At 58.1% G+C, this 11042-nt stretch overlaps 1 protein-coding gene across 1 annotated transcript in view; it reads left to right on the top strand.

Moving 5' to 3' along the window:
* Positions 1–6465, top strand: part of BCR (BCR activator of RhoGEF and GTPase) — a 143506-nt gene extending 137041 nt beyond the window's left edge. The window contains exons 17-23 of the mRNA XM_058281735.1: positions 455–514; positions 978–1087; positions 2740–2879; positions 3782–3916; positions 4897–5002; positions 5452–5614; positions 5914–6465. Of these exons, the coding sequence (XP_058137718.1) occupies positions 455–514; positions 978–1087; positions 2740–2879; positions 3782–3916; positions 4897–5002; positions 5452–5614; positions 5914–6003 (804 nt within the window). The 3' untranslated portion in view covers positions 6004–6465. The remainder of the gene's footprint in view (positions 1–454; positions 515–977; positions 1088–2739; positions 2880–3781; positions 3917–4896; positions 5003–5451; positions 5615–5913) is intronic.
* Positions 6466–11042: the final 4577 nt, after the last annotated feature.

An 11042-nucleotide genomic window follows, 5' to 3' on the forward strand; every position in this document is an offset into this window, starting at 1 on the left:
AAAGAGAAATAGTGGCAGCAGTGCTCCGCTCTTGGGTGCCCTGCTGCCAGCAAGTTGTTCCTGAAATTGGGCTTCCTGAAACGTCAGTTAAGCTGATGCTCTCCCTCCACTGAGCTGCAAATGAGCACCTGCAATGGTGGGGCCAGGGCAAGGGGCAGGACCGAGAAAGAAGGCTGGTGTGGACTTGAGCGCATCCAGAACCAGTGAAGCCGTGAGCTCTTACTGCCTCACCTCCAGGGCTCCGTCCCCAGGCCGCAAAGGCTGGTTTTCCAGGGGTTTCTAGCAGGCTGGGTCCTCTCTCTCAGCCCTTCGTGGCTTCCCCATAGCGGTGCCAGCAGCATCCAGCTCTGCTCTGCTCCCGACCTTGGCATGGAGAAGGAGCAGGAGGGGTGCTGCCAGGCCAGGGCTCTGCACGGAGCCAAGGGCGCCTGCTAATCTCCTCTCCGGTTTTCAGCTGGATCCCCAGGTCCTGCACGACAAAGACTGGCAGCGGACGGTCATTGCCATGAACGGGGTACGTACCCACCACGGTGCTGCAGTGGCGCTCGGCTTCCTCCGGAAGGTTGGGTGGCCCCGGTTCCTTCTAGAACAGTCGGAGGGGAGCCCAAGGGGAGGATGGAGCCCCTTACAGGATCCCCTAAGCATCCTTCGGACGATGACCTAGACGCCCTCATAGAAGCCAAGCCCCTCCAATTCACCTTCAGCCATCCCAGGAAGAGTTAGTCTTTAAAAGCAACCGTGGCACTTGCCAAGAAAGATCAGGCTCATGTGACAAAATGATAGCATTTGATCTCTCAAATCAGTCTCTCTGTGCTTTCTTTACTTTTAATTTTTGGGAATTATTTTTATTAAGATAGAGAAGCGATGAGGACCACGAGTGGGGGGTTCTGCAGAGGCAGGGCCTTGGGGCTCACTGGGTCAGACCTGTGGGGTGCTGCCAGGTGAGAGTGCCACGCCCCCTTTTCTCTCCTTTGCAGATTGAGGTGAAGCTCTCGGTCAAGTTCACCAGCAGGGAGTTCAGCTTGAAGAGAATGCCTTCCCGAAAGCAGACGGGGGTCTTCGGAGTCAAGATCGCTGTGGTCACCAAGTGAGTGATGAGGGGCTTGGGCTCCTGGGTCCCCTGCCCCCACTTATCCTGCTCTCCTGTGGGTGCCTGCCCGGCCCCCTCCCAGGTGTTTTCCCCTCTTCTCTGTGGAAGAAAAGCAGACAAGGTTCCCCCCACCCTTCTTTTGTCCCCCCACTCTCTGCCCTCTTCTCTCTCTCTGGCCTCCTGTTTCTGGTGCTTCCTCCCTCTGGTGCCCCCCGCTTGTCCCCTCCCCCCTCTCTGGTCCCACTTTCATCCTCCTCCTCTCTGTCCCCCACTTTGTGATCTTCCTCTCTCTTCTCCGTCTGGTCCTCCGTCTCCCTGCCCGCCCTTTTTCTGGCCCCCCCTTCTCTCTGGCTCCCTCCCATCTCTCTGGCCACCCACCCGTTCCCCCCAAGGGCCCCCCATGGCCATCGTGCCCTCCCTCTCTTGGTTCCCTGGCTGGCATCCACATGACTTACGGAACCACGGGGTGCAGTGTTTTCTTTCCTCTCTCAGCATTTGTCGTGATCCCAGGTTCCTACAGAGCGATTTTAACCCTTGCCCCTTTGTCATGAATCCGTTGCCAGGAGAAGCCTGTTTGTTGGTTTGAGAGCAGTTCTCAGGGCAGCAGAAGAGGGGAGCCACTCCCCCCCCCCAGAGTTTGTTCACTTCCCGGGATGGAATCTGGCCAGCCCCCGACCTGGCTGCCCTGCCTTGCTGGCCGCCTGGAGCCAGGGCCTGCGTCAGACATTCAGTCATTCAATTGTGTCTGAACAGCATCTCTGGAAGGCTCCAGGCAGGGGCAGAGAGGATCCATCTGCAGCTGTACCACAGAAGCTCCAAAACAGGGGTGGCAGCCAATGCAGGCAGTTTAGGAAAGAGTTTTTATGTGCTCCAGCCTCCAGTAGCAAAATAGGACTCAAGTGAAGGAAGGCCTCCCAACACCCTACCAACTTAGAAATAAATTGCTCATTTTAGCCATTTTTCGGCAGACCATTCAGTGACATTGAGTCACCGTGTGTGTTTCCATCCCCACCATCCACGACCAAAACTCTTTCAATGCCCCACAGAGACTCTGTACCCCCACCCCTGGTACCCTGTCACCTACTTTCCCTTGCAGTGAATTTGCATGTTCCAGTTACTTCACGTCAGTGAGATCACACAATAGCTGTCCTTTTGTGTCTGCCTTATTTCGCTCGGTGTGATGTCTTCAAGGTCCGTTAAGATGTTCATTCCTTTCTGTGGCTGAGTGATGTTCCGTTGTGTGGATAGACCACGCTTTGTGATTCCATTTATCTGCCAATGGCTGGGGCTCTTTTTTTGAGGTCCCGGGACTGGGGATTGAACCCTGGACCTCATACATGGGAAGCGGGCACGCAACCGCTGAGCTACACCCCCTCCCCACGCTGGGGCTCTTTTAACTGCACTTCCAGAGGCTGACTTGACTTAGACAAGCCTCCTGACCCTCTCCCAAAGACCCTGTGTGACTCACAGAGCGTCCGGCTGCCGCGAGCCCTTGGAAAGGTCCCCGAGATTAACCCGATGAAAACCGAGCCTGCGGCAACAGAGGGGCTCCCCCACCCGGCATCCTCCTAAACCCCGTGTCCAGAAGTGCGGGGTCGTTTCCCGCCGGGTGGGCTTTGGGCACTGACGGTGTGTCCCCACCCCCGCAGGAGGGAGAGGTCGAAGGTGCCTTACATCGTGCGCCAGTGCGTGGAGGAGATCGAACGCCGAGGCATGGAGGAAGTGGGCATCTACCGCGTGTCTGGGGTAGCCACGGACATCCAGGCGCTGAAGGCGGCCTTTGACCTCAGTGAGCGCAACCCCGGGAGTACCGGGAGCTGGGGGAGGGAGGTGGCACGGTGGGGGCCAGCATCCGTTTGCGCTAGGGCTTGGCGTGTCCTCTGTGACCCCCGCTTCGGGCCCCTCAAGGGGTGGGTGGGGGTTACTGACCCCCTGACCCCTTGTGGACGTGGTGGGGCCCTGTTCGGCAGATCCAGGGCTCCCCTGTGTCGGGAACCCTTGTGCGCTAGGAAGTGGCTGGGACACCCCACTTCCCAGTTGAGGACACCAAGACCCAAGAGGGTCCTCAAAGTGAGAAATGGCAGAAGCAGGTCGACCTGGGACCTCGTGCCTGGCCGTTCTTCTCCCCAGAGCCCCAGAGAGCTGGGCACCCTTGGGTGGGCCCCAGCTGTAGTGCCAGCTCCCTGTGGGAGACCACAGTGGCACGGAGGGCCAGTGGCTTCCTGAGCCCACGGGGCAGGGGCTGCTTGAAACACTGACACAGAACAAATGATTCCAGTGGCCCGGGCAGTTGTGACAGCACAGAGCCGCCCGACCCCTGTCCAGGGGCCCTGTTCCCCCCGACAAGGCCCCGCGGCCTCTTCAGGGCCGGTTGCATCCGCCTCTGCCAAGCTAGGAAGAGGCATGCGGCTGGGGATGCTTTCCTGGGGTACATGCCAGTCCTGTTATCCCAGCACAGACTCAGGACCGCTTGGATTCTTTTTTTTAACAAATCAATTTTATTGAAATGTATTAAAAAAGCATACAATTCATCTGAGTGCTTGGATTCTTGGAAGGGGTGATATGCACCCCTTCTAAGAAGAGAACCCCCAGAGCAGCCAGGGGTGAGCACTGTGTCCTCTTAGGTGGGGAGAGCGAAACCCTGATGTGGCCCTGTCCGTAGCCTGGCCTTATTTCTCTGGGCTCTTCCAGATAATAAAGACGTGTCAGTGATGATGAACGAAATGGACGTCAACGCCATTGCCGGGACGCTCAAGCTGTACTTCCGGGAGCTGCCCGAGCCCCTCTTCACCGACGAGTTCTACCCCAGCTTCGCCGAGGGCATCGGTGAGTCCCCATGACCGCCGGCCTGCTGGGAGGCGTGGCCCCCCTCTCCCCTCCTGCCCGCTGGCACCCTTGAGGGTCAAAGTCCAGTGAGGGTCGCCCTTCTGCACCCTGCTGCCAAGATCTGCATTTCAGTCCAGCCTGGGGAAACTGTCTGTGCTGGTGGAAGGGCCCAGAACCGAGCCCCGTCCAGGGAGGTTTCAGCTCTTCCTTGGAGGGGAGCCCTTTATCCTCATCCCTTTAAGTAGGATGAACCTTGCGGGGCAGGAGAGGATAGAGAACAGGCCGGTGCTGCCGATAGCACCTGCCTGGGTTGGTGATTCCTGAAAGCTGCTGCTCTTCCTCTCTGGAGCTCAGGGATGAAGGTACCGTCCCAGGCCAAGTGCAGCCAGCAGGTCCCACCAGCCTCTCTAATAGCTGGTTCTGGCACCTGCAAGCCAGGGGTCAAGCCTGGCCTGACCCTGAGTCAACCTGGAGTATGGCTGTCCAAAGAGAGCTAGGCACTGATGTATGGAGCAGCTGCAGCCTCCTCATCACCCTTAGGACTGATCTGGCTGTGTAGGGCCTATTTGGCAGAAGCCTTGGGTCTCTCTACCCTTGAAGTATCCCAAGGGATGTGAGAGCCTGGGAGCTTTGATGGGGCTGGGAGCCCCATCCTGCCATGTCTGACTTCTCATGTCCTGAGCCCTGACAGGTATCAGGAGGGAGCGGACGGAGTTAGCTGGGCGGGCAGCATCCTCAGGGTACCCCTGCTGCTAGTTCCTGTGGCACTGGATGCCTTGGAAATATAGAAAAAGCACCAAGGCAGCTCCCACCCCACGCAGGGTTTCCTCCTGGGCACCGGTGCTGGTGAGCGAGGGTGCCAAGCTGGACTGACTGTCCCGTGCCCTCTCCCCCAGACATCCTGATGCTCCATCCACCCCTCTTAGGAGAGGCCGGTGCCTGACAGTGCACCGCAAGAAGTAATACCCCCCTCTCTGCAGCTCTCTCAGACCCTGTTGCAAAGGAGAGCTGCATGCTTAACTTGCTGCTGTCGCTCCCAGAGGCCAACCTGCTCACCTTCCTCTTCCTCGTGGACCACTTGAAAAGGTAGCGCCAGCTCTTCCGTGGGGGTCCCCGGGGCTCCAGGACCCACAGGTGGCCAGGGGGCAGCCCTCCCAACCTGCTGGCGGTTACTCAACCCCTTGGTACTAGAGCCATCCTCACCCTCCTTCTTATCGACCGTGGCCTCAAGCAAAGAGCCGAGGTGCCCCAGCGAGCAGGGGTGCTGGGGGTACCCACACACACACACCACCCCCAGGATGCGGCCCAGAGCTGACCCCGCCGCTTGCCCTCCTGGAGTTCTCTTCGTCTGGGCCCCTCGGATCCAGAAGGACCCATAGTCTGCCTTCAGCAGGGCACTGGCCAGAGCCAGGGTGGGCTCTGGGGTGGAGCTGACCGTCTTCCCCGGAGCTCCTGGTGTGGCCCCAGTCGCAGACCCTCAGCCTCGGTCCCAGAGGAGGTATCCAGATAGCATCCTGTGCCTTGTCTTCCCACAGGGTGGCAGAAAAGGAGACCGTGAACAAGATGTCCCTGCACAACCTGGCCACTGTCTTCGGCCCCACGCTACTCCGGCCCTCAGAGAAGGAGAGCAAGCTCCCTGCCAACCCTGGCCAGCCCATCAGCATGACCGACAGCTGGTCCCTGGAGGTCATGTCCCAGGTATCTGCAGGCAGGCTCCTGCCCATGCACAGAGAGGGGAGAGGGCTGTGGTGCAGAGAGAAGGGTCGCCGCCACCAGGCAGTCCTCCAGGTGCACCCAGCCTGGGGACTTAACACACTGCCAAGGCCCCTCTCATTGGGGTCTCTCCTGAGGGGCTCATGCCACCAGTAGGAGGGGTGGGCCCTCGATCTCCTGAGCTGGGTTTGCAGCCTCAGTCCCCAGGACCTGGGCTCGAGAAGACCCTTGTGGCCGTATCTGGAAGTCTGAGCTGCCCTCCTCTCCCCACCCTGCCCGGGCAGGTCCAGGTACTGCTGTACTTCCTGCAGCTGGAGGCCATCCCTGCCCCAGACAGCAAGAGGCAAAGCATCCTGTTCTCCACCGAAGTCTAGAGGCTCGGATCCCATCTCCAGGAGGCTGGCAGATGGCCCCGAAACCTCCGGCAAATTGGGCCGTCCGCGGAACGGGAACTGGAACCTTGCCGTGGTGTGACTGGTCCACCCCCCAGAGGCGGGCCACCAGCAGAGACACAGCTACCCAAGGCCAAAGGCGAGGTGGCCCCCGGGGACGGTTCTGGGCGATGGTGGGTCTCGGAGCCCCCACCCCACCGGGGGCTGGTCTTTCAGACTGTGGTTTCCCAAACTTCCACCAGAGGGCGCCGCAAGCCAGTGCGTCTCAGAGTTCAGCCTTAGGCAGGCAACCGGCGAAGGTGGTGGTTTTTATGAACTTAATTTACCAGAGTCTAAAAATTAGAGTTCTACTGGATCACTCGTCAAGATGCACCCTCTCTGGGGAGAAGGGAATACAACCAGATTCCCTCACCCTTGTGTCTTGAATAAACGCTGCTGCTTCTATCTACTGTGGGGCCAAGGCCCTGTCCCTCTGTGGGTGGGGGGACTTGGATGTTCCAGACAGAAATTCCACTCGCTGTGTAACAGGGCTGGAAGGACAAAGTCAACACCGTGTCGCATTTGGCCCTCTCGTCTCCTCTCTTCTCTTTCCTTCTAGAAGGATCTCTGTGTGGAAATGGGGCTTTTTCCTTTTCTTTTCTGTGACTGTGGATTTTTTTTTTTTTTTTTTTTTTTGCTGTCTCTTTGCTCCTCCGAGGCAGCTCCCCATGGATTTGCATGATGTCCACGGGGCGTGGGGGCCCCGATCGCGCACTTTACGGTTTGTTCTTCGGGGAGAGTGAGTGCGTCCACCCTTTCTGACCATCCATCTGCACAGACACTCCTTCCCGGCCCCCAGGCCTTCCGCCCTCTCTCCCTGCCCTCCGCTGGTTGTTTCCCTCGCAGGGTGCTTCATTCCCTTGCTCTCCGCTGTGTGAGCTCGGTTACCTTTTGTAAAGTCTCCCCTGGGCAGCTGCTTGCTGACAGCCTGTTTTAAACTTCGATCCGATAGCCTTTTGATACTTGAATATTTTTAAGTTTTATACGTAGTTTCTAATTTTTTTCCTAACAGATTCAGATACCTAATAAGATTCTAGAATGTACTCAGTGGACAGTCCACAGCCCAGTAGCACCGTGTCTTCCTCCAAGGGCCGGCTCCGTTTGCACCATGAGCCGTTTCTGAGATGTCCTGAGTGTCAGAACTGGGGAGAGTTAGGGACCCAGACCTAGGCATAGCTGGGGGATGGGGGGGGAGGCGGATTCCTATCAAAGAGCAGGTGGAAGGGAACACCTGCTGGCTGCTCTCCCTCCCACTTGCTGTGTACCTGTGAGGAAGGAAGGGGTGGGGTCCCTTTTGCAACCTCTCCCGACCCCCCAGCTTAGAGAAGGGGGACCTGGGGGGGCCGCTGTGTATTCTGAGGAAACAAATCCATGAACAATCACAGCATCCCTTTAAAAAAAAGAGGCAGCGTTCCCGAGCGGGTCTTGAGGAAAGCAAGGCTTGCAGCCAGCAGAGAACGAAAGTAATGGCAGGACTCGGGAACACTGACGTGCGTGTCCTGTGCTTACCCCAGTCCTCAAAGGCGCTGTCCCGCCATCTTGCCATGTCACCCGCTGCGACAATTGCGGCTCTGAGCCAGCAGCGTGTATGTGGGGACCGTGCCAGCAGGTGGCCCTGCGTCACCCCACTCTCCCCGCTGCTTGTGGACCTGCCAGGACAGGGAAGAGGATGTGGGAGGCGCTGCCAGCCGAAGGGAGAAAACAAAGTCACTGGAAGGTTTTACCCCTGCATACTGTATTTATTTAACTGTACTTCTTTGTGTCCTCATGAGGAAAGCAGATCTGTCCTTTAAAAGCAACGCTGCTGTCCTGGGAATAAGGACAGGGAAACCTTGTCCTCTGCCTTTTGCGTAGCATCTAGGCTCGGCACCCCCCCGGCCCCATCTGTTTCCCAGGCCCCCAGCTCTTGGGCTGCTCGGGCCTGGCTTACGTCGGTGTCTACCTTGGCAAACCACAGCCTGGCAAGGGGGCTATTTGCTTTTGCTTAGAGACGCTGTACCCGGCCCTGGTTTCTGCTTCCTTTGCTGTCTCACACTGTGCATTCGTCACATCAAAACTGGAAAGCAATATGTCTGTGTCCGTGCCAATCTCCATTTCCTTCTCACCGCCTTCCTAATTTCACTCTTATTTATATAGGACGCATAATGTCTCGCGCGTCCTTGTGAGAGAAGAGCCCCCTGGCTGAGCCCTGGAGGTCGGGGGCTGTCTGTCCTCCCTTTGAGCTGCAGCCTTGTGGATGGGCCCAGCCGTCTCAGCCAGGTGGAGATGTTCACCGCTGAGCTGGCTGCTGGGGGCTGGAGGATACGGTATGCCGAGGTGGGGGACGAGGGGCCCTCGGCTGCCCCCCTTGTAACGCAGGCCAAGGCCTAAATCCCCGACGTGGCCACCCACGAGCTGTGGCTGCAGAACTCTCCAGGGAGAGGTGCCTCGCTCCGGGCGTCCCGGCCCCCTGGCTGGCATTCAGCTGGTCTCTTAGCAGCTGTGATTCTGCTTTTGCGCTCAGCCATCTGTATGCCAACATAAGAAAGAGGGACTGCTGCCCGGTCAGAAACTGATCAGGAAATGACAAAATTCATTAAAGTTCCATGAGATTCTTTGCCTTAGTGGTGATTGGTGAATTAAAACAAAAATCAGGACCAGTACCTCAGGGAGGAGCCCCCGCTCCCGGGTGCTGGATTGGGGGTTTGGGATGGGGAGCAGAGCTGGAAGAAAAGGCAAGCAGGACAAGCTCGGGGCAGAGTGCCCAGGAGGCTGTCACCACGAAGCAGGGCCCAGGACTGAAGGACAGACACTGGCCAGGCAGGGTTAGGGCCCAGGAAGCAGCAGCCGAGCGTGGGCCGGTCTGGATTGGGCCACGGCCTTGGCTGAAATGGACCAGAACAGCAGAGGGGTCTCTCAGGCCGGGCGCACCTTTGTACAAAGGGCTTGCTGAGCTCCAGCGTCCAGCCCGACCCGGCTGAGCCCAGGGACTCCAGCCACCCACAGCCTGGGCCTGGCTGTCCCACGTGGCCTCGGCCCTGGCGTGTGCTCCCCAGCCCTGGGTGGTTTTCCGCTTGGAATGAGGAATGGTGGGGGCCCAGGGCTAGGCTTTCCATTGCCAGCGGATATGGACACAAGGTTATTCTAAGCAGCCACTAGCCTTGCCCTTGGGGAAAAAATGCCCATCCGGGTGGTAGGGCCCTGCAGCTGGGGTGGAGACAGGCATTGGAGGTGGTTTCTAGAGTGATAAGCAAAGGCCCTCCCTGCCTAACAAAGACAGCCAGGGATCTGTCTCCACAGGGTGGGTGAGCTCAGGGTCTTCCCAGAACCCCGAAGAGCTGGTTCTGCTGCCTAGTCAGCTCTCATGGGGGGAGAGGGGGGCAGGGAACAATTTGTTCCCAAGGTCTCTTGCCTGGAGTCAGGAGTCTGGCCATCCCCAGCTTGTCTGCCAAGACAGCTGCTTGTGGAACATCACAGTTGACGTTTCAGGGTCACGGGAGGCGAGATGGGGCCGGGGAGCTGCAGCCCTGAGCACAGGGCCTGCCCTCCATGGACCTGGTGACCTGGGTGCTACTACACCATCACCCGTGCACTCCCCGGAGGCCTCAGCAACCCCTTCTGCAGCACGTGATGGTTGGCATTGGGTCCTGCGTGCAAAGCCGGCCGTTCTGCCCCACTGACGTCCGGTGACAAGGAAGGGGCTGCAGCTGGGCTTTTTGAAAGGTCCCTAAAAGGCTATGGTTGGTTCTCTCTGTCTCTGGTTCTGTTTGAAAAACTTAAACCAATTTTGTCTCTTACTAGGAGTTAACTTTGGGGCAAGAGTTGATGGTTACTATATTCCTCAGAGCGGTGGTAGTGGCCGGCTACACCCAGGCCACAGCGTGGCCCAGGGAGCAGGTCCATTCATTGCCCCAAATCCTAGGTCCCAACACCCCTGAGAGCCCTCAGACCAATAAGCCCAACTACTTTACCCAGTGGGGAAACTGAGGCACACAAAGTCCTGCCCAGCCTCCCAGCACTGGTCAGTGAGAAGAGGCCGGGGTCTTGGGGTCTGGAGGGGCTATCCAAGCTCCTGCCTTTTCTGCTGGAGGAGACAGGCCACGCCTCGGCCACCAGCCTCGGCTGGCCGTGGCCACACTTGTGCAAGGACACAGGCCAGGGCCTCAGCATTATACATGCGCACACAAACACACACTCTGCAGATACAGAGAGGGCAGGACTTCTTATAGAAATCTCTAAAAAGAACTTTAATACCCTCCCCCCAAGAAAGCCCCAATTGCCTTAGAAGGAAGCATTTACGTGGACTAACGATCAGCTGCCACAAATAGCTCTGGAAAAATAAACATGAAAAGTAGGAGTAACACATCCAGCTCTTGAAGGGGCCCAGGTGGCCTCCCAGACCAGCTGCCATGGGTCAGCAAATAGGATCAGGGCTCGGGGTCACCCCTGCATGAGGGGGAAGAGCTGTCAGATTCGGAGGTGGGGGGAGGGGGCGTTGGAGCTGAGTGCTGGGTCACCCCAGTCTCATGGAGCTGAAAGGCCAGCCTTCCCGGCAGGTTCCTGCTGCATCTCTCCAACATATGCAGGTTGGAAAGGAGGCCAGCTCTTTCAGGGAAACCCAGGTCGGGCACTGAGCGCCTGGCCCCAGCAGCCCGGCTGGACATCACATGGTGATGGGTCCTGAGAAAGGCCTACTCGGGCCAGTTCTCCAACCATGACGGCATCTTGGGGAGACCCCCAGCACCACTGAGGCTCGGACCACATACTAACCGCTTGGCCTGGACTGCATCTGTGGGTCGAACTGGGTAGGCCAGAGAGAAGCCCTCCCTTGGCGTTCTCGGTCACTTTGTCAACACTTGTGGATGTGTGGTTTCCCACGTATTTCAGGGCAAAGAGGTGGCCTCTAAATGACTCAGGATGAAGTCAGAACAATTTAGCTCAAGTTCTTCTGAACTTCTGAATATTTCTGACTTTGGCCACCAAGGAGGAGATGTCAGGATAGT

The sequence above is a fragment of the Dasypus novemcinctus genome, chromosome 19, assembly GCF_030445035.2.
Source record: "Dasypus novemcinctus isolate mDasNov1 chromosome 19, mDasNov1.1.hap2, whole genome shotgun sequence".
Lineage (NCBI taxonomy): Eukaryota > Metazoa > Chordata > Mammalia > Cingulata > Dasypodidae > Dasypus > Dasypus novemcinctus.